Consider the following 24,713-nt stretch of genomic DNA (forward strand, 5'->3'; position numbering starts at 1 on the left):
AATGCAAAAGTTTGACAGCCTGTTCGTTTTGTTTATTACCTCTTCACGTCTAAACCTTTTTTCAGGGGGGGAGGGCTGGCCTGGATTTTTGATGAAGATATAAATCAGTTTAGAATTTGATCAGTAGTTCCAACATCCTGAGTGGGCACTAGCCATGCCATGGGTACTAAGAAGGACACCCCCCCCCCAAATATCACGCCTTTGATTTATAGGTAGTTTGAGATGATAGAACGAATTTCTACGCGGACTGAATAGCGGACAACACGCTAGTGTGATTATAATTCATTTCGAAACAATCACATTCCACACGATATAGCAATATCAATAAACTCGCACGATATGTATAATGAATGAGTATATTTCCATTCAATTCTCCACAAACATTCCCAGCTGCTATAATAAGCAGTAGCCGTCAATTACATAATTGCACCCATAGGACAAATTGATGCCTTGCTAAATTTTCTGTAAACTAAACTTTACGTCTTTGACTTAGTCGATAAACGCATGATTACTGGGACACGGACATTTTTCAGGTCTTATAGTCCCCGGTGTTCGATAAATAATAGTAAATTAATGCATAGATTTTATTTTTAGTCTGCTGCAATTTATTATGTTCGCGTATGAGCTAAGTAGCAGCTAGCGACTTAGGTCTTAATGTCAGGCTTGTGTAATTCCATACAGTTAGTAATAGGTGAAGTTTTTTTTTTAAATTCATGTGCTTGTCTTTCATAGCCTAAATTGAATAAAGATATTTTGACTATAGACTTTAATATATATTTTCACCATTATGAATAAGATTACATTAGTAAATGCCCTAGTATTTGTCATGCTAATAAACCCGATGATGCTCTGCTTCTATTGCTAATAATGACGTAAAATAAATTACAATTACTGGTTACAATGACCAGCACTCGTCATCTACCTTAGTTGTCATTAGGGTTAATTATAAGGGTATTTGCAGTGATAAGTGACAAGAAGCCGCAAAATTTCAAGCTCCTCTCCTGCAGTTTGGGCTGTGCGTTGGTATGTCAGTAAGTTATTTTATATTCACACTAGCTGTTACCCGCGACTTCATCTACGAAGAATTTGCTTGTATTATAGCGCGCCCTCGAGAACTTTTTTTTTTTCGGGATAAAAGGTATCTCATTATTTGTTCTGGTCTTCTAATGATGCATTCAAAGTTTCATGGCGATCGGCTCAGTAGTTAAGCCGAGAGCAGAGGAAAGTATCTTCCGCATTTATAATATTAGCAAGAATAAGGATATAAAGACAGGGGATATTTCTCAAGGCTTATTGGTCTCGGATGTTCGATAAATAATAGTAAATTACGCGAGGATATTTATTTTTTGTCGGCTTGCAATTTACTGCCTCTGCAATGTGTCGCGTGAATTAAGTACCTAGTTTAAAAAAATGACAGCTTAGCTTGTATGTCAAGGTACTTACAACATTATATTAAATTCTCAAAACTAGCTTTACTCATGGATAACTATTAAAAACATTAGGAAATTAACGAAAAAAAAACATACAAAATGTTTATGGGTAATTTCCATTTATAGACCACATCCCCACAGACTTACAATAAGTTAGTTATTTAATATTTGCCTAGAAAAAAAACACTTAAAATAATTGATATTATGGCCAAATAACGTTGGTTGATGGTTTGGTAACGCAATGGGATTGAATTTTAATGTAGTGTTTTTTTGGGCAGGAAGACATCTGCCGGGTCCGCTAGTAATTAATAAATATCACGGCACGGGGCACAGCACTGACGTCCCAAAGTAAGCAACGCTTGTGTTAATAAATAAATACTTGATTAAATACCCAAGTCTCGAGAAACATTCGTATTTTTCACACAAATAAAAGCACCGACCGGGGATCGACTCAACGACCTCAGCTTCGTAGTCAGGTTCTTTAACCACTGAGCTTCACAGCCGTCGTACACTATTGTCAATTTTAATAACCTCATCTTTGCTAAACATAATGTATAAAGGGCGCTCGATTGACCACTACAAACTCGTTAGCTTTATGGCCTCGCAATGTAATGCAACTTGCTCGATTTTTCTTGCAAGTTAAACTCGGCTTAAGTACTAAACTGTAGTAATTATAAGTATAGTTCCCACGACATGTCACGTCATAAATGACACAGTGATGACAAGTAGCAAACGTCTCACCCATCATTTGCGGAGATCTGATTAATCAACAGTTTTTATAAACATGAGCCCTGTCGACAACTAGTTGTTAAATTTATCCATTATTTTAATTGCGGCCGAGCAAATGAACTCGTTAGCGATGTGATAGTAAAACGGCAATCGGTTATCCTTATCTTTGGACATCTAAACTGACAACAAGCCCAAAGAAACTGTCGAAAACTAACGCTAAAGATTGTCACAAGGTGCCCAAAATATGAATTGCGTCACATTTTTATCACATAAGAAATGTTAAAAAAATATATACCTCGTTGCGTTTCTCAACAGAGGTTTTTCCGAACCGGTAGTAGAATTTTTGACATTATAAGTACTTGTTATAGCCTAAATGAGGGCTATCGCGTATGAATTCGCCACTAGAGGCGCTAGTTAGCGTGAGGTCTCCGAAATGTCAAATCTCATAGTTTTGGGTAACAAGCGGGTTTATTTAAATTAGAATATTTTTGTGAATATTTTGCAATATCTGAAATTAATTATGGCAAATATGCGTTCCAGGGCAATGAATGTCTGTGTTTTGAGACAGTTTTGTCTTTCGGAAACCATTGTCTTCCCTTTTTTCCGAACAAAACGGGGAATAAACAACACTGTGGCATGCTCGATATTTTTATGGTACGGTTTTAAGGTGTATTAAATATGACTTTAATCTAAACTTTGTTTTCACGCCCGTAATAGGTAACAGACTTTAAAAGCCATACTTAAAAACCTCACGCAACAGTGCGCCATCTAGTGAGACATAAAACGATAGCCCTCATTGAATAAAGATATTTTGACTTGACTTTAGGTACTTGACTTGACATACCGTCCACATCGTTGCTCAAAATGCGCCGACGCAGCGTAAACATTAGCGACTTTTGCCCGTTGGTAGATTTTTTTCACATTCATATAAGTGCTTCTTATAGCCTAAATTGAATAAAGATATTTTAACTTTGGCTTAATTCATGCGTCGCGTTTTCATCCCGTACCGTCCACAACACAGCGACGTAACTCTTGTGAGTCTGGCGTCTCGTTTTTATCGCGTCTCGCCCACACCGCTCAATAAACGCTGAGGGCCTTTCGAAAAAACTCAGGTGCGAGCCGGGGTTTGAACCCACGATCCTCTGCTTGAGAGGTCATAGATTGAACCACTAGGCCACCGCGGCTTGAACTTGAGGTACGGAACCCTAAAAATGGCCCTACACCAAACCAACTATTCTATATTCTGTGACCAAACTCACGCAATACCGTCCTCGTATTTCAAGATCATTAACTTAAGTAAACTAATTCCGCGAACGACATTTAGATGGCCAAGATAAGGATCCTAGTAAACATCGTTAAATTCAGAAGCCGCCATTTTAATTTGTTGGGAACGGCGGTTGACCTGACAGTATAAACTAAATTTATTAATTAGTCGATTTATTTATTGTTTATTTTAATTATGTCCTTAAGGATATGATTGAAATAATGGCCCAAATTTTTTTGGTCAGCTACCAAAAGCCTTACTGTCTATAGAATCACGAAAGTTTTCACTACTTCTCTCTGTCACACGGTATGGGATGAGGGTAGACAGAGATGATGAATGCGATCGCGAGCGTTAGAGCATTTGACAATACGGTCATAGATCATAAAACCGTATGTGATAACCTTAGAAAATCAAATTGTGTTGTGTATATAAGACAAAATATATATGATATTCCCACTAACGTCGATAAGTCAAACACCATAAGAAACACAGGGAATGCAATTTTTCCGGACAAAACTATTCTATGTCCTTCTCCAGGACTTAAACTATCTGTATACCGAATTTTATCTCAATCGGTTCAGCGGCTTAGACATGATGAAGTAACAAATAAACAAACAAACAAAACAGACTTACAAACGTTTGCATTTACCTATTATAATAGTGGGATTACCGATCAAAAAGACAAAACAATTTGTACCAAAAAAGAAGTAAAAATCTAAAAATAAGTAATACTATATGTTATTTATACATTGAAATGATTCCAAAAGCTTGTATTAAAAAAAAACAAAAAAAACAGGGCAGTGCGCGTGTTGCAGCAGCCGCTGAGTCGCGTTGCTCCGAAGACGAAGGGCTACGGATTAGCCCGAAACATGTCGAGCTAAACTCGATTTAAGACGTGAGTTATCCGGGTCATTATATTTAAAAAAAAAACTCTGCGTATAGCATCTAAAAGCTTTCTCGAACTAGGCTAGCTCACTTCGTTAATATTCAGTATCGCGTTATCGGCTGTCATCTGCGCGTGAGCATATCGCTGGCCGGTCGAAACCGGTTCGGCTTTTTACACCGAGTGGGACAGCGATAGGTTAGGTTTGATGAGTTTTATAAACACTGGTTTCTATTTAATAACTTTTTGTAATAGGAAGTTTTTTTTGTGAACGTTCTCTGGCTTTTTTTGTGTATTGTTATCTACGCTTAAAAAACATTTGTACGATCCCGTTGATGTCTTTTCAATGAAAAATTGACAATGTCAAATAAAGGTCAAAAGAAAAACTTGAATTAATTAACACAATCACATGTAATTGTAGAGTTTTTCTAAATTAATCTTACATAGGTAACTACATCATTTACATAAAATTCTTTTGTTACAAATATGTTCAGCTTAAAAAAATCTATTTAATCAAATTTATCTACTCTAAGGGCTGTTTCACCATCCATTGATTAATGTTAACTGACGGTTAACGATCGATCAAAACAATACACACGGCATCACATTTAACCGTCAGTTAACACTAATCAATGGATGGTGAAACAGCCCCTAAGTGAATCAAATTAACTTGAATTTTAATAATATGCATATGTAGATCTAACAACAAAATAAAAACGAAGTACCATCTAAAAAGCCTGTGTCAAAAATAAACCATTTTTTAAAAAAAAAGCTTTATCTACCTCCGTGTCTTTTAAAAAAGAACAACATAATGCCAATGGTCGGCCAACAGTGTTACGGAATTTCTCAAGCCATCGATCAATCATGGCCGCTCTACAAATAAATGTTTTGAATAAATTAAGCTTTCAAATTCAAACTTATTTAGACTTGTCAGATGAAGTACGGCGCGACTTGTCACTCGGTTTAAGGCTGGTTTACACTTAAGTTGACGAGAGTGAAAATATGTGAATGTGAATTTGTGACTCTTTCACTCTAAAAGCTGCACGGGTTTTGATGTAATTGGTTAAGTGTGAGAAAAAAACATATTCTCAAGGGACCCGTCTAAAATCAATTTTTTTTTTAGCTTAAAAATTTCTATGAGAATTGAGTAAAATCCTGGAATTTCAATTCGACTGTTAGATCCAATGGTTTCCGCAAAAAAACCGCGAATAAAGGCTGGCAAAGAAATATCGTACTTGAATTAAGCTTTCTTGACAGACGAAATACTGTTACTCTACTATGATTAAGTATACAAACTACCACAATAAACAATTACGCAAGTAATTAAATTACCATACTTTAAAAAGTTAATGATCTTCTAAAACGCTTCTTGAAACCACAGATAATGCGACATGATTGATGGCCACTGATAATAAGAATAAAATAACTGCACCCAGTTACTGGCCATCAAATTTATTGGGACATTCTAGATTATAAAGAAAAACTCGTCTGGCCATTTGCACGTTCGATAATTATTTTTTATAATCCTACTGGGTTACCAGTTTAAGTCGATCGGGTTTTGCGGAACTCACTGTTCCAGGAATGATAGTGACATTTATGTTGCCAGAGCAAACTAGTGTAGTGGCACTGTGAGCTGTAGACCTAAAATATGTTTTTTTTTACGTTTTAAAAGCCATACGGCTATTTTGAAAAATTATATATACAATTAATACTACATGTAGTTTTGAAAAAGAAAACTGATGCGACTAAAACAAATATTTATCGAAACTGTTGACAAAAATCGCAATCGATCCTTCGAAATAATTGGTAGGTTTTTGAGAAAAAGGGGAGCTTAGGAAGTAGCCTTGTAATGCATTGAGCTGTAATACAATTAACATTCATTAAAACTGTTTTAGTGTGTTACATAATTTGGAATCGTTTGAAGTTTTTGAAATAGTAGGTAAACGGTTTTTACATGTGTTAAAAATTATAATTACATATTTAATTTGGACTGCGCGGAGTCAAAAAGAATCATTGTATTAATTTATTGTTACTGGTACCGGAAACAACTGCTATAGATATACTTATAGTAAAACTGAATATTTCAGAATTTATTATTAATGTTTATTAAAAATTCAAAATGTTCCACAACGATCCACTGTTGAAAATCTGCTGTCATTATTTATTAACACATTTTTAAATGGTTAACAACGACCCCAACAATGTAATTCTATCCCAATTCCAAACTCTTCCGAACAATTAAAAAATGGACTCCTTTTAATAAATCTCACTCTATCTCGATTAATTAGTGAAAAAAAAACGAATCAAAAAAGACGTCTCACAAAACTGCTTCTTTTTTCTGCCCATATACATTTTAGAAGAGACAGATAAGATCTCACTATACCATAAAGAAGACCACTTGAAATAACAATAAGTAATGAAGCTTAAACTGTAGGCAAAGGGTTGTCTTTAGAATGAAAAGTAACGATTGCTAGGAAGATAGAGTCAGCAATAGAATTAAGTGTATACATTTTGTGTCACACAATAATCAGATAAGTATATGAAATATGTTAATGAGAAGAAACCAAAAGTTAAAAAATAGAGTTTTACTGGGAATAACAGCCAAATATTTTTCTTGCAGCAACCGTGTTTCTATACTTAAAATAATATGTTTTGCTTTAGACATGGTAAAATTGGTTTTATAAATAATGCTAATGTACGGTGGCATTTCTAATCAGATAGTAGGTACATTGGCATGCAATATATTTTAAAGTATATTTTTCAGCTAAATTAATTAAATATACTTTTTGTGTTTATGTGATAATGTCAACTTATTAAAATATCGTATTGCCATTGAAACACAGTTTGTGTGATAGAGGTCTTGTCTTTTGATATAGTTTATGATTATAATAATAATATATATGATATGGTTTGATAAACTTGAATATTTCACATATTTTATAAACAGGGACTGTCAACCATTTGCCAAAGAGGCTTACGCCGCCAAAGAGGTTTCGGCCAATATTTTTTTCTAATTATGTTTAAGTAAAGAATTTCCAAAAATAGTTCATTGGTATTACAGTTACTAGTTAGTACGTTTTGGAAATTAAAAAAAGTTTGAAAAGAATATAGTAGAACAATAAAATATATAATGCCGCCTATGCTGCTTAGTCCTAGAGAATAAACCTAACTAAACCAGTCTGAGTTTACACGATCAAAAAATTTCGTCTACTTTTTAAAAAATGTGTATTTCAATCCATTAAGTGTTCTTTTTACTCTTTACGATACCTACATTCCCTGTTTTCGACTAACCTACTTTTTTTTGAATACTAATTTGTAATTTAGACTTTTCATCACTGTTAAGTTCTAGTTTTATCGCTTGTTTACCATGTGAACTAAATTCGACATCATTTAATAATGAAATGAGCCGATATGCATTCCACGTTCGAAATGATTTTATTCTTTATAATGTTTACCATACTGATTGCCAGTACACTTTATAGGTTTTTTAACGATAACTATCGTTTTTTCTAACGCTAATTATTTGTTGGTTAAGGAAGCTAGTAGATTGTTAACGGTTTTTGTAATCGATCGTTATTTTCTTTGCTTTTTCAATGTTCAATAATTGCCGTGTTTATGTTATAGCTATTGCTGCCTATAAGGTGTTTACGTTTATACGTTTTTGTTGCGTTTAGTTAGTGAATGTTTTATAGTAAGTAACTATTAAATCAACTGCTTAATTTTCTACTTCAATTAAGTAGACAAGCACTTCACTTTTACTTCAGAAGGAAAAAGTATCACTCCGTTGCTGCGTTGCCTGCCTGTCAGTCCGTGATGCTTTTTTCTCAGAAATGCGTTGAGATATCAAGTTGAAATTAATATTAAACACTTAGAGTTGAATGGTACAGGTATTATATTGCAACCGTAAAAATGAAATTTTTGAATTATATCCTATTTTTAAATTCTGTCTGACTGACACATTTCTCAACCGATTTCTATGACATTTTGTGACCAGATTCGATAATTATCTATATGGATGATTTTGTCGATTCAGATTTCGGTTTTTTTTTTCAAAAAGTATGTATATAAGTTTTATTAAAATCTCAATGTAAGTGAAGTTTATATATCTTCTTTTGAGAACATAAATGTTCTTAAACCTGAAAACTTGTGCTACTAATTTTAATTAGCTACTCGTCGAAGTTCCGACCACATCACCAACTAATCCTTGATTTAAGCACCTACCTGCACAAATGGGTGTCAATTTACGTGCCATATTTTATTTTAATTACAAACAAGGCAAAACCTTTTAACACGACATAACCCTTAAACTTAATTAAGCGCTTTGAATTAGCGATTTCCAACCAATCAAAGAGACCGTAGTGATTTAAGCGCATCTTTAATTTAATTAAAGCCAACGTTAAAAATAACCGAAACACAAATAACGTTTCATTTGAAACTCTAATGCTTGGGCTACAAGAGCTTGCGTTATTTTTCGTTAAGTATAAGTAAATCGGTGTTTATATCTTTATGACTTATTTTGTCACTTCTAATTGGTATTTTATGGCCTCCGTTTTGTTGCCTGCCAGCAATTTGTAGAAACCGTAAGTGTTTTGATATAATTACATGCCGTGGCGTTAAAATTAAACTGTTTAATTCTTTTAACTATGATTAGAAAGCATATAAGAGTATTGCAGTTAACGTTACGATCTCATTAATTAAACATCGATTTGGGATTCTTCATTATTATTATTATTATTCAAAAGTAATTTAGTTTATTAATTTGAGTAAGTATAAATACGACATCTTTTAAAAAGTGTTTTGCTAGAAAACAATTTTAAATTAGGTCTAGATTAAACATTTAAGTAGAATAATTCAGTGATTCAGTCGCATAACTAATTTAACCTCCGTTTTTATAATTACTATAGAAATTATATTATTATTATACTTACTTGAATAGTGCAGCTCTACAAATTAGTACAATAATTTGGCACGTTTTTTTATGCATAATGTGAAGACCACGATATCATTTTTGGGAAATTCCAACGGGAATTATTATAAAATCCCGGAATTTCAATTAAAATAGGTACCTACTAGATTTTAAAACTTAAAAGTTAAGTAAAAGTTTATTTGTTATAAAGTTTAAGTTAGGTTACAGGTGTTATGCCAACATATAAAAATTCTTTACTTTTGCCGCTTACACGTCATACAAATTTTATATCAGGATATTTCATCTCCATAGGTACTTAATTTATATTTATAACTCGGGTGAAGCTAGTTACATAGGTACAAATGTTAGAAATAGAACCTCACCACAACAACTACATCAAGGTCGGAACACCTTCGCGCACCAAAGCATTCATCTCGCATGTAAATTTGTACGCCATCATCACCTGCTTTGCGTAACTGCACGCAATCATGTGCCGTTACTGCAATCACAGGCTCCAACACTCTGCAATCACATCACAAACGAAGACCCTAAAGCTGTAGGAATACTGATTGTGATTGCGAAAGGCTTGGAAGTCGTGTGATTTGTGGAGCCTGAGGACTCGCACTTAGTTGTTGGAGCTGTAATCTGTTTACTGTTTAGTCTCTGTCTTTAACTCTGTAAAACGTTATGTATATTTAACATAAAAAAATCGGTCAAATTCACGTTTGTTGTCCAATCCAATGCCAGAAAAGCATATAAGTTTAGGAAATCGGGGGGCATGGCAGTGCCCCCGCCAAGTTGAGCAAAAAAGCGGCACGGCCGTACCACCCTTTTCTCGAAGCAGTTCCAGCCATTTTCGACCGCCCTATAACTTCGTTATGGATAAAACTAGAAAACAGATTTTTCAGTAAGCAAGCAGTCGTTGTTATAAACACGGTAGGTATATTTCCAATTTTACGGTAGAAGAATTGAGCTGCGAGACTTTTTTTTTACAAGTTATGTTATTAATGATATACTTTATTACTAGTCAAAAGAAAATTTGGGCCAAATTAGTTTCATCGGTAAAATTAAATCACAAATACGTTTGCGTTTTTACCAGAATACATTTAATTGAATGAAAGTAAGTCTTAATGGTATATCGGGTACTTTTACTTTGCAATTTCATTAAAATCTAATCCGTAAACGAAACTATCCGAAACTTAAATAATATTATCGCCTATCCTTATCCGCATCCAGATCAGAAATTTCTATCCATAACATCCGTAGTTGAGAGACTGGCTTAATCAAAATTAAATAGTGGCTCGAGACTATGGGTTTTCTCTCTCATAGTTATTGTTATGGTGTTGAGAAAATATGTCCGTTTAGCATACAATGAAATTGTCTTGCGCCAAGCTTTGATTTCATTTTAAATGCTAATTATATTATAATTATCTTGTTTCGTTTCTAGTAAATGTTCAACTGTTTGGCAGAATTGTCCAAACGGACCGAAGCCATTTATTAAAAAAAAAAAAAAAGTTCAACTGTTAGCTTGTTGCTGCAATTTGACGTATCTAAGGCAGGTACAATTTAAGTATTCTTTTGCATTTTTATGCACTTTTTCCGCATTTAACGAAAGTAACACTGTCTGTTACCGAAGCAACTGGGGACACTCCCATTACAAGGGGGAGGCCTTTGTCCAACAGTGGACGTCCTACGGCTAATATGATGATGATGATGATGTGATTACTATCTGTTACCTCTTCACTTCTCGCTGATTAAGATGACATAATCCACATCAAAATATGGAGATGTGAGAAATGAATTCTAGCCATTTCTAGCAGACGAAGTTGTGGGCAAAAGCTAATGCCAAATGTCTAGGCTTTATTCCACTAGAGTTCACCCGCCGCTTCGCACGCGTAAATTATTCGATCTGGTACCTAGTTAAGTTACAATTGAAATTACGGGATTTTACGAAATTCCCTTGGGAATTCCCAAACTTTATATCGTGGTCTTCATTGACTTTTTACTAAGAACAACTTATATGTACAAAATTTCATGACTAAACCCAGCGGTTGAAATTTCATGATTTTATCCCTATCCCGTGGGAATATCGGGATAAAAAGTAGCCTATGTGTTATTCCAGACGTCCAGCTACCTACATACCAAATTTCATCCAAATCCGTCCTGCCATTCTAGCGTGAAGAAGTAACAAACCAAAATTCCCGTGGGAATTCCCATAAATTACATCGTGGTTTTCATTGACGTTGCATTAAAAACAACCATGCCAAATTTCATGACTCTAAGCCCAGCGGTTGTTATTACGAGATTTTATCCCTATCCCGTGGGAATATCGGGACAAAAAGTAGCATTATGTGTTATTCCAGATATTAGTAGGATTTCCAATTCTAAACACATCAGATGTATACGTACTTACCTTATTAAAAATTAAAAATTAAGTAGACCTCGAATTCACATGCATTGCATTATTATGCGCAAAAAACAAACATTTAACGTGCAATAAAACATTAAAATTAAAATGCACCAAATACAATGGAAGTTAATACAAAGAACTTATTCCAGACATCGTTGTAATTTTCTGTAATGGACCCCAGCAAAATATAAATAAGCAAGGACGTGCCTTTAAACAATTACCGCTACTTTTTCTCGCCTGCTTAAACAGCATTTTAAAAATCTTGCTGGCATAACGCGGCGAGCCGTCGCCTCGCTAAAAGTCCAAGATGGCCGACGTTTCGCGCCATTTTTTCTACAAAAGCTGCTTGATCTTGGTGTTAATTATGTAGAAGAACAAAAACTAGAAATGTCTCAAATGTCACATTTAACGATGCCGCGTTTGTATTAATAAGTTTATGTTCTATAAATATGGCAAAGGTAATTCAACTTACTACTTTATCATCTCACAGACATAGAATCTACGTAGAGTTCTTTACATTCCTTCAGTAATTCGATCTTGAGTAACTTGTATATGCATTTACCGACCTTGGGCTTCATGGCATGAAAAAAGTAGGGGCAATGACTCATTTACTGACCACGGGTTTCATGAGAAGCACATTAAGGTCGAGGGTTTTATTTGGGGGGTTGCATCCAAGGTAGCCTGCATGTTACGACACTGTTTACGAGCAAGTGTGATGAAATAGTACATTGTGTCTTAAGGGCGGTAAACAAGGAATTACGAACGAGAGTCTATTAGAAGCCCGAAGTCGAAGACTGAGGGCTTTAATGAGTCGATGTTCGTAATTCTAGTACCGCCCGTGCGACATACAATGTTTTTGTCATTTGCGAGTAAAATTGTATATTTGTAAAAGAAAAACTAAAAATTGCCGATACCGCTGACTGCGCTCTTGGCAACGCATGTGCACGGGTATTTCGCATTAGCAAATGAAGTAAAAATCATGTCATGACTTATCTTTTTATTGAAGACATCTTTTATATTTTTGAATAGCCTGCATATCTACGACGCGGTGTCCTCTGACTGGGCACTTCCCCTTTTCTCCTGCCCTCGGTCTCTGCTTCGGAAAAATGTTTACTGCTGTGATATAAAATAATTTCTGGTAATTATAATTTCATTCTTAGTCGCAATTCAATAGTACAAGACTTGAAAAGTCAAGATTGTTTCTATGTAAGTAGTAGTAAAAATATACTTTATCTCCAAGGGAGATGACGATATATTTATTACTATCTCATTCGTACTCGACTATGCGAGATAAAAATAATTAAAAGTTATTAAAAATTCAATCTCCATGCATTTATAATTAAATGTGGCGGCTCCCGATGGACATTCAGTCCGTTTTATGAAATATTTAATTAAAATGGCAGATGGGTATGCCTCTGGCCAGTCGGCGTCCATTATTGTAAGATGAGATGGTAAAAAAATGCATACCATATTAACACTGTAATTTTAGAAAATGAAATGTAACGAAGGAAAATTAACTTAGTCGTTTTCTTTGGTGCAATTACCTATATGGCAGATTTAATTTAATAAATGTTATGTGCCCAATCAAAAAACAACTAGACTACTACTACTAGTTGTGACAAAGAACTAGATTTTACCCTGAACAACACACATTACAACTACAAATTTATTAACACAGACACAGGGTGGATAAAAGTTGATGGGCCTTTGAGGGAAACTGCCCTTTAATCCTTTAATTAACTTATTTTAATTACAGGAAACATTCTTTTATAATTAAAGAAACAAAACTGCATTCAAAGATTCTCTAGGAGTAAAAAATATGATGTAATTATGTGTAATATTATATTATTTTTATTGAATGAATAAATTGATTAATCTAGGCAAACGCTAGTTCGTGGTTCATATATATATATATATATATATACTGGGTTATTCCTGTAACACGAGCAAATAAATTAAAACATAGATCGTAGGTACCTACTAAGTACCTACTCGTCAAACTGAACAACAAGATCAGCGACATTTAAAAATAAACCCAACTGACTTCACCTGTCATGCTAGAAATATCAAACATTTTGCTTTACATTACTTCTTCGAATAAACTTTAAAGTGTAATAAAAATAAAAAATAAATATTTTTAAAAGTCGCTGAACTAATGTTGTTCAGTTTGACGAGTATGATCTATGTTTTAATTATTTTCTCGTGTTACAGGCCACACCCGGTATAAAGCGCTCAAGACGTTTGTTACAGGTTAAAACTGACACTGAAATAAAGGGCTTCATTTACGTCAGGTAACCAAAAATATCTCCATTAAATTTATTCCATTAGCTACCGCGGACCGCGCACGCCCGTTTATTGAATGACTGACATTTTTGCATATTAAACCTGTCTAAAATGAAACACGTTTTCATTTTTCAATTACCGGTGAAATTATTAAGACTGCTATCAGTGATGCAAAGTAATAGGTAAGTAATTTATAGCTTGAAATATACCTACTCTGTTTTAATTACTACAGTCAAGTCAAGTCAAAGTATATTTATTCAATTTAGGCAAGCACTTATGAATGTCAAAAAAATCTACCACCGGTTCGGAAAAACCTCTGTTGACAAGAATCTGGCAAAAAACTCGACGAGGTTACTTTTTTTAACAAATTTACAATATTATTAGATGATATCTGAACGTTTTTTGCAATAGCGTGTTAACCCTGATTAATTCTGCAATACAATGTCAACCCTTAGAAAATATATTTAAGTTGACATTGTGTTGCAAAACATCGTTCATCTATACATCACAACCAATAGTACCCTGATCACGGGTGCTATAAGCTATAAGTAGTTTCTAATTCAAATAAAACAAAATCTAAACGTGTATTCTGTAACTAAGCCGCAAAGATAGCGTGTCAATTTTTAACCGACGAAAAAAACGGAGGAGGTTCTCAAGTCGACGCGTATATTTTTTTTTTTTTTGTATGGCCACGCATAACTTTTTACAGAGTAGTCCGATTATGATGATTCTTTTTTATTGGAAAGCGTATACCTCGAGAGTAGTCCCATTTAAATTTGGAAAAAATATTCCTACCCTAAGGGTAGGAAAACAGGGGATGATTGATTGTTCAGTCGCTGATTGTACTTTATGGCCAGGCATAACTTTTTACAGAGTAGTCTGATTTTCATAATTCTTTTTTTATTAGATAGGGTATACCTTGAAGTTGGTATTATATATATTTAGGAAAAAAAACACCCCAAGCAGTGGGGAAAAAAGTATAAAATAAAAACTTTTTAACAAAAAAATTTAACCCCCGAAAAAACTGAACGACTATAGGTCCACTCCTCCTGGCTCGCGCTGAGGCACCGACTTCAAACCGGTACCTACCTAGATTAAGGTCAAACAAAAAAGGTTATATTTTTTGCTTTTCAGTTTTTTCGGCGGTTAAATTTTTTTGTTAAAAATGTTTTTACGGTTTAGTACCTTAAAAGGAATTAACAGAACCCTTATGGGATCACTTTGTTTTCAAGACCCTTTTCCCATAAACGAGTGGAGCCAACAAGCTGAGGCCGTATTGCTTAACGTTTCTGGCGCTTCCGCTGACGATTTCGGCGACAAAAACTATATCTGGTATCAATTGAAGCAGCTCAAAAAATCAGACTTCTTAGTCAACTGAACAAAATTTTAATCGTTTGCATGATGACATCAAAAATTTGCCTATTGAATTATTCAAGCGTAAACTTAGGAACTGGCTAGTACAAGAATGTTTCTACTCTGTTGAAGAATATTTTGATTATTTTATACACTGAACATGACATTTTATCATGTAATTAGCTTTATTGGATCTGTATTGTAATCATGACATATTGGTAATATTATTTTATTTTATTGTAATTATGACATATTAGTTATCACGTTATTAGGCGTTCATGTTGACATTATAATTTTAAACTTAAGTAGGTACTCTAAATTATTGTCAAGGCATGTTTCTTCATATTAAGCATAAACTTTTGTTACTGTCTCTTCTGTGCTCATTTTGCATGCCAGTTTCTGGTGAAATGTGTGAGACCATAAAATGTAATACCAGCTTTTGTACCACATTTTTACGCAAAATAAAGATATTAAAAAAATAAAAAATAAAAATTAAAAGATGAATGCATTTCGAGTTCAAGCACAGACAGTTAATGCCACAGACAAGAACTTTATTTATCGTTCCATTACTCTAAATAGCCAACTTAATCCAACCATACACGGCCGAAGCTGCCAACCTATAGCATAAATAATGCAAACTGTACTAAACACACGACTCGTATCTTAGTATCGAGGCGAAAAATACCCTGTTTCAAACCATACTCACTCGGCATAAAGTTCACGGGCTTTATTAAATTTTAGATGAAGACATTGATAGTATTTATTATTATGGCTGTACATTCAATTGACCGATTTAGTATCCAATTATGGTCACCGCAAATCTTTCCCAACGATAAAATTTAACGACATCTTCGCATGTGCTTCAATTTTTGAAGCGTCTTTGTAACGCGGGTTTTAAAGGCTGTTTCTGAGTGTAACGCGTTAAATAATGATCGTAGAAGGCGGGATACAGCTGCGGTCGGCATTTTTTACAGCGAGGTCGTTAGGTTGGTATTCGGCAATTTTAATAACATTAAATAATGCTTATTGAAAATGACATTTAGCTTTAAAAGGTGTGAAACTTGAAAGAGAAAGGTTCTTTATCCCACTAATATTATAAACTAACTTTTGCCCGCGGCTTCGCCCGCGTGGCATTCGGTTATCGCGCGCTGTTCCCTCGGGAACTGTGCATTTTGTCGGGATAAAAAGTTCTGGCCCATAAACTATCTCTATGCCAAAAATCACGTGAAAGACGGACAAACATACAAACACACACACTTTCGCTTTTATAATATTAGTATGGATGAGATTCATGCGAAAGTTTGTAAGTCGGTTTGTTTGTTACCTCATCACGTCTAAATAATTGCTGAGCCGATTTAGATGAATTTAAGTACCTACCTACTCGTAGATACAGATAGTTTGAGTTCCGGGGAAGGACATAGGATAGTTTTTATTCCGGAATTGCATAGTTCCCGCGGGATAGCGAAGAAAGAATTCTACGCGGACCAAGTCGCAAGCAACAGCTTGTCTAGTAAACTGTTTTTCTCAGAAATATTATATTAATTATCTGTAAACATTAAACGCTAAATTAACTATTTTAATACGGCATTAGCGTAACCATCAACTAGTTTTATAACGTAGTAATTTTATTGCGACTCTTTTACTATACCCCATGAGAACATACGTGGCACGCAGCGTTTTAAAATGTGGGAACAGAGCTCTTGTGTACTCCCTTGCACTTACGATCCATAAAGGTGGGTGGCCATTACTTAATCATAAGCCCTTAAATGTTGAGCTTTCTGTTCCTCAAAAGAAAAAAGTGGTGTCTCTTTATCTGTCTTTTCGTCACAGCCAATTTGCTCAGAAACTTTTTAAATTATTATTTTTATTCTATTATTATTGTTTGTTTTAATTTTTGATTCTGACTTTAATTTTTTAACTAAGAATTTAATTTTGGTTTACATTTTCTTTTAGACATTATATACATATTATATTCATTGAGTATTCGAATACCTATATGTATTTTAATTTAGATTTAAGTAATGATTTTGTGTTTTTAATCTTTAAACCTTTTCTATGGAGAGGAGCAACCTAGGCTTAAAGATAAACAGAAAAGCAGTGAAATAAGACGCAAAACTAAAGTTAAGGATGCGGAAAAACATGCGCAGAGACTGAAGTGGAAATGGGTAGGCCACAGGTGAACGATGGACGAAACTAGTCACAACATGGAAAGGCCCAAAAGGTAAAAGAGCCAGGGGCGGACCTATAGACCTATAGTTGGACTGATGATATACGAAGAGTAGCAAGAGAAACTTGGATGGAAACAGCAAGAGATAGAGGAAAGTGGAGACAGTTGGAGGAGGCCTGTACCCAAGATGGGGCCAAGACTTAATATTTTTTTTATATAAATTTAAAAAACTTTTTGTATACCTTTAAATTCTATTTTGTTACGTTTAAGATAAGTCAAGGATCAATAAAGGCTTATTATTATTATGACATATTGAAAATTTTGATTTTAATTTATTCTGTGTGTTTTAATTTTATGTAGGTAATTATGGATTCATTTAGTCCGAAATAAATTACTTTATTATTATTAAATGCACAAGCTCACAAGTACAGCCAGTCAAGCGAACAGTTGTCGTAACGTGTTGCGCGTTGTTGCAGAACGGTTGCAGCGCGTTGCAGCGCGCGGCCGCCGATGGGCACGTGGAAGTCGTGCAACTGTTGCTGCAACACGGTGCCGACCCCAACAAGCAGGATCATGTGGTAAGCATACTTAATTATTATTATGTTATATTTACCCTATAACTGTGTCCCACTGCTGGGTAAAGGCCTCTCCTCTTGACTTCCACATCTCCCTATCCAGCGCTATATTTGGCCACACACTCAGTTCCGCGTCAGGTCATCTCGCCATCTCCGCCTCGGGCTGCCTTGCCGTCGGTGCCCGTCATGTGATACCCACCATGTGGCTTTGTGCGCCCATCTTTATTTAAAAAAAATCCTAACCCTTCTAGCCGTTTTAGAGTAATTACAGGGGATATTATTTTTTTTTCAAGATAATGCTTTTGATTATTTTTTTTGCCTTTAATACTGTGAACAAGGTACAATATGTGAATGAAAATAATAAGTTATTTTTCATCATATATTTTAGCGAATTGGATGCCAGAAAACTCTCGACATATAGTTTTTTTTTCGAATGGACTGTTGCTGTTAGCCTCAGGTGGCTTGTACAGCTTATCGAAGGGGGGGGGGGGGTAGGTACTCTAACTGTACTTATTTAGAATCGGCCGTTATTCCTAAAAATAATGTTGATTTCACAAATTCGACACTTTGATCGTTGAACTTGGAAATAAGGATGGAGGAAGGAAAAAGGTCGTAGAATTGAAGTTGGCAATGTTTTTTTGCTTTGAAAGCTAATAAAATGTTGTGAACATTTCCAGCACGGCAACACAGCGATCCACGAGGCGGCGTGGAAGGGCTACTCCCGCTGCGCGGCGCTGCTGGCGGGCGGCGGCGCGGAGCTGCGCGCGCGCAACAAGGGAGGCTTCGCGCCGCTGCACCTCGCCGCGCAGAGCGGACACAACCAGACCACGCGCGAGCTGCTGCTGGCCGGGGCGCCGCCTGACTTGCAGAACAACGTGAGTACCTCATCTCTCTCTTATCCGCCTGTACACATGCCACTGCTGGGCACAGGCCTACTCTCAGAATGAGAGGACATGGGCCGTAGTTCCCGCGCAAGCTCCGTATGGATTGAGAACGTCACACCTAACATACCATTGAATTTGTTCACAAGTGTCTCCGTAAAGCTTATGGTATTTTTTTTAAATCAATTACTTAGTGTAGATGTTTGACGAAATTCGGTCACACTTGTGTGCGCTCAACTGCAACCAGCCTCGCACCTCTACTTTTTACAAGCTTTTATTTAGTTTCACCTGTCCCGTTGTCTGTCTCTCTGTCTGTCTGTTTGTAATCAAATCTTGCAAGTTAAATTTGACCAACTTCCAGTAGTCAGATTGACTTGAAATTTGGAATACTTATGTAAATCGCGTGACAATACAATAATCTAGTAGTGACATCCTGGTAGTCCAGCCAGGATCGTCTCCGCAGGACAGAATTCTTCAACGGTTAACTGACTGACATTGACTTGTAATTTGGTATGCAAATGTAGTTTGAGTGACAATGCAAGTAGGTACAGTCAACAAAAAGTACCGTCATCAAAAAAAGCTTGTAATAAATGAAATTTTTATGGTTATGTTATTGTTTGTTCCAAGGATTAGATACGTATCGAATACATTCATCATCATCATCATCATCATCATATTAGACGTAGGACGTCCGCTGTTGGACATAAGCATCCCCCATAGATCTCCAGTTGCTCCAGTTGAATAGAAAGCGGCCCGCATCCACCGTGATCCCGCGGCTTTAGGGCCTCCGCTAAGTCTTATCTAAGTTTCATATTACCTAATAAAGCAGGGCTGCGTGATGCAGAATCACATATCTATTGAAATAGCAAATCTCTATTGAAAAGCCGTGCACCTGCGCGACTTAGCGGAGACCCAGAGTTCTTTTTGTCTAACGCAGTCGGAATCACAATCGCTTTGACCGCTTCTTCTGCCACACGGTGTAGGATGAGGGTGGAAAGAGATGGTGAATTCGATTGCGTGCGCCTGAGCGTTAGACAATACGGCCTTTGGCCATCCGTCCATCTTGTTGGTAGATATCTATAGACATTAGCGTGCATTGGGTCGATTCCAGGGTAGGTACCTAGTTGGGTTTGAGCCGCAGCAGCGTGCCGCCAGCACTAGTGTAGCGACTCCTGGCGCCATCTAGTGAGCACATATAGAAACTCCAACCGTGTTCTACATCGCGCTATCGGAGTTTCACAACTCGGATGCGTATATACAACTACCGACGCTCGTCCTTCGGACTTCGGTCCCCAGGCCAGGCGTAACACCCGCCTGGAGAGAGATCTTTCTATTGGAGCCTCCCCCCACACTAGCGCGGCCTACCTTGTTTGCTTGCTTGGTTTCAGGATATAACTTAAGTTTTCGCTTTTAAGCGATAAGACCGCCTATAGTCTAATGTAACTGATTTATGGTATGCAATAATGAATATTTGTATTGTATTGTATTAACCAAATGGTATTTGGTTTCAGTACGGCGACACGGCGCTCCACACAGCGGCCCGGTACGGGCACGCGGGCGCCGCGCGCATCGTGCTGTCAGCCGCATGCCGCGTCGCCGCGCAGAACAAGAACGGAGACACCGCGCTCCACATCGCCGCCGCCATGGCGCGCCGGAAACTCACGCGCATCCTCCTAGAGGCTGGCTGCGACAAAACACTCAAGAACCACCAAGGAGAGACCGCGAGGGACATAGCCACCAGAAAAAACCTCGACGAGATCATAGCTATCTTGAACACTCCTGTCGCTAAACAGAAGAAGAAAGATAAAAGAGACAAAAGCAAGGAAAGAGTTCTGGACGAACCGGACGCCGCGAAGAAAACGAAAGATGGCAAGAAGAAGAAGAATGTTCATTTTGAAAAACCAGCGGCGCCCGTCGCCTGGTCGCCCTACGGATGCCATTACTATCCGGACCCTAAATACTTCCCCGAGCCGAAGCTGAGCTCGCTGCCCACCGAACCGCTTAGAAAGGGCGAGCAATACTTCCTCGACTTGGCGGGGAACATCAAAAAGGGACCGATAGGAGCCGGGTACACGTGCTACTGCGCGCCATTCTTCAAACATATGGAGGAGAAAATGAATGAAGACAAGAAAGACTTGAAACGACACATCGATCGAGCTCATGAGAGAATTGATCAGAAAGTCACCGATTTGGAGATGAAGACGCAAGGTCAGATATCGGAGCTGACGAGATTCGTTGCAGCGGAACGGGCGCTGTGCAAAGAGAGACACCAGCATCTAGAGCACTGGCTGACCAGAGGCGTGATCTTCCGAGCGTCAGAGAGAGTCAGAAAGTTAGACTACAGTCCCAGAGGGTCGTTGGATATACCACCTATGAAGCGAACGAGGAGTTTGGAGATCCTAGACCGTTCAGAAGACTGGCACAGAGTGAACAGGCTGATCAAAAGCTTCAACCAAGATGCCGAGCTTTATGAAAGCGATGCCAAAGACCTAAAAGAAAAAGCTACGTCAAGAAGCACGGAAGTACTGGACAGCAGATCACCTCCGACCCCAAGAAGGAAGCATATTCTCAAGAACTCTAAAAGCAGTGACCAGTTAGACGCGGGGCCATCCCGTATGTCCAGATCGCCTCATACTACTGTGTCACGCACGAGTTCTGACCAAGGCCACTTACAGAACGTCACGGCTGAAATCCACGTGAAGGCGAATAAGATATCGGTATCCCAGTCGCCAGTTTCCGCAGAAGTTCAAGCATATAGCGAAAGATTCGCTTCTCCTAGTCGCCAATCCAATACTAAATCACCCAGTGGTAGCAGGGAGTATAAGACAAGTGATGAAGATCAGAGAAGGGAGAGCCAGTCTCCCGGTGTTCCTGCGTGGAAGAGTCAAGTCCTGCAAAGGACAGCTGACGATATAAGAAAGAGAGTTATGCTCGAAAAGGAAATGTCGCAAGTTGTCATGCGAAACAACGCGAAATCTCTAGACATATCTCAAGACGGGTACGTAAAGCTTCACAAGCAGAACTATCAGATTCGAGAGGAGAACAGCGTTGAAAGAGAACCCAGGAAATCTGTGCAAGAGCTAGTAGCACAGGTGGAACAGCAACGATGTATCTCCCCAGACCAAACGAGAAAACCCGCCGACGAACCCCTGCCTCCAGTATCTCCAAACCCTGGTATTTTAAAGATGCCTCAGCAACCACAAAGACCAGCGCCTGTTTTAAAAGAGAAACCGCCGAAAAGCAAGCGGTTCAGTTTGCACAATCTTATTCCTTTTCCGACGAGAAAGACCTTCCAAACCCCACCGAAAGACAACGGAAACAACTCAGAGAGCAGCGACGAAGAAGACAATCCAATCAGAACGACCAACCAGCCCGGTCCTATGAAAAACACCAACTTACTCCAAACTCTTCCTCTACCAAACTATGAAACCATGTCGACCAAATCCCAATCTCCAGCCCCGCAAGTCCTCCCCAAGCCTTACCCACCGGACATGAGGCCAATGATACCAAAAGACGCTTACTTCCACGAAATACCAAACAGACCGAACCACCAATTGCCATACAACATGATCGAAAATGGTCTTCCTAATCAATACAATCAAGATTACAACGAGACCGGGCTGCCTCAACCCCAAATCCAACCTCGCAATAGGAACCCACTCTACCACCACCAAACTGGCGTATTCGACGCGATGATGCAGGATCACATCCTGAGGGAAATGGAGAGAATTCCCCACTGCTATAGCGAACATTTGGACCAAAACACTGAAGTGGAAATCGCGAATCAGAATGAGCTTCACGGAGGATATTACGACAATCGCCCACCATACACTAACTATGGGGCAAGAAAGCCCATCCCAGACCATAGTTTACTTCACAGTCGGCTGCAATCCTTAGCTATTAACACGCATTTGACAGAAACGCAGAGTCAAGCTGACAGGGAGTCCCATAACGATTCAGGGTACAGCACTAAAGTGTACGGAAGCTCTCAAGGTCCGTCGCCAAGTCTATCCGGGCATGTAGATGGATCTGATACTTTGTCAGGGCAGAGAGTTAACATACTGCCTAATGGTAAGCCGATTGGGCAGATTGGGGCTTCTAGTTTGGTATAAAAAGATGTAAATGGCTGAACCTCGTATAATATACGTACTAGGTATACCTATTCGAAGGTGAGCCAAAGAATCCTCGAAATGATCTAAAGCCGAGTTTAGACTTGCAGGTAAAATCGTGCAAGTTGCATTACATTGCGAGGCCGTAAAACCAATGAGTTTATAGTGGTCAATCGAGTACCGCAATGTAATGCAACTTGCACGATTTTACTTGCAAGTCTAAACTCGGCTCAAGTACAAAGCCTTTGTTTGCAAACATTAGATTTTAAGATTGAGATCTGTTTTTTAACTCTATTGTATCAGGCATTATTAATGCCATAGAATTATCAATCTGTGCCTTCTTCTGGTGCTTGACGTGCGAATTGGTAACTGAATCTAGACTGAATTGTTTAATATTGTATGATTCAATTAGAAATTTTGATACCTTCCCAGAAACAAAAGTCACATGACATGTTACTTGCGAGTGATATGATTTTAATAATCATTCTCGAGAATGATTATTGAAATCCGAGAATTCTCGGGAGATCAGCATTTTTAAATAAACCAGAACCGTTTAAATTCTGTTCGTGTTTGTGTTAAAACCCATATACCTCATTTACTGTCCCGGCTCAGTCATTCAACCAGCGCTCGAGTTGATTTGATAGCTTAGTGACCCCTAGCGCCATCTAGTTATCAAGTAGAGAAACTGCTACATCATGAATCGCTATCGTTGTTTATGAACTCTGACGCATATACAGGGTGGCTCATTTAGATCGGTCAGTATGGGAAAGTCTGAAACTATAAGACATACGAAGATATGTTCTTGGGAACCATGTCATCGATTTTAGTAACAAGAAAAACTGCATTCATATATTAAAAAAAAACTTTTACTCAGTTCGGGAATCGAACCCGGTTGTTTTGAAAAATAAAACATAGGTACATTATTTTTATTTGGATATCGGTAGTGTAGGTCATAACTCATAAGCAGTCAATGTTACTATGAAACATGGTATCTAGAAGAAATAAAATGCATTGTATTTCATATTCTTTTAAGTTTTATTTTTCAAAACGTCCGGGTTCGATTCCCGAGCTGGAAAAGTTTTTTTATGTATGATTGCAGTTTTTTGTTACTAAAATCGATGACATGGTTCCTAAGAAAAGATCTTCGTATGTCTTCTAGTTTTAGACTTTCCCACACTGACCGATCTAAATGAGCCACCCTGTATACATCTTCCGACGCTCTTAAAATTAGTTCTGTGAAAAATACTAATCAAAGTGACTTTGCTAGTATAATAAAGTACAAATACTTTAATGCCACTTAGATTTAAATTTATAGTATAGGCACCGTCAGTAATACATTAATTATGTTAGAATCACCAGCACATATTTTTGTAACAGAAAATAATAAGAAAAAGTACAAAAATAGAAATATAACATTTTGATGCCATGTGTCGACGTTAACAAATAAGTTTCTTAATATATTTTTCTTTATAAATGAACTGTAAATAGCCAGTTTTTGAATGTAACGTTAATAAGCGACGTTTGTGTGTTTGCTGTAAAATACTTAGTCGTATTTATTTTTTAATTTTTGTACTGATTGATTCTAATAAAATTGCACTTGTGAAGTGTCACGACTATGTGATTGTTTTCTTTATTGTTAAGTGCGTGTGCGTCTGTGTAGAGCGGCAATTTTACAATCCCCCAATTTAAAAGATGGCTACGTTCATCAGAGATATTGTAGTTA

General features: G+C 37.1%; 1 protein-coding gene across 1 annotated transcript in view; it reads left to right on the forward strand.

The window, feature by feature from the left end:
• Positions 1-24,606, forward strand: part of dgo (ankyrin repeat domain containing protein 6 diego) — a gene marked incomplete in the record, with an annotated part of 142,968 nt that extends 118,362 nt beyond the window's left edge. The window contains 3 exon segments of the mRNA XM_074105938.1: positions 17,902-18,003; positions 18,678-18,875; positions 20,393-24,606. Coding sequence (XP_073962039.1) covers positions 17,902-18,003; positions 18,678-18,875; positions 20,393-22,993 — 2,901 coding nt within the window.
• Between the last annotated feature and the right edge of the window lie 107 nt (positions 24,607-24,713).

This window comes from Choristoneura fumiferana, chromosome 23, assembly GCF_025370935.1.
Source record: "Choristoneura fumiferana chromosome 23, NRCan_CFum_1, whole genome shotgun sequence".
In the NCBI taxonomy this organism is placed as follows: domain Eukaryota; kingdom Metazoa; phylum Arthropoda; class Insecta; order Lepidoptera; family Tortricidae; genus Choristoneura; species Choristoneura fumiferana.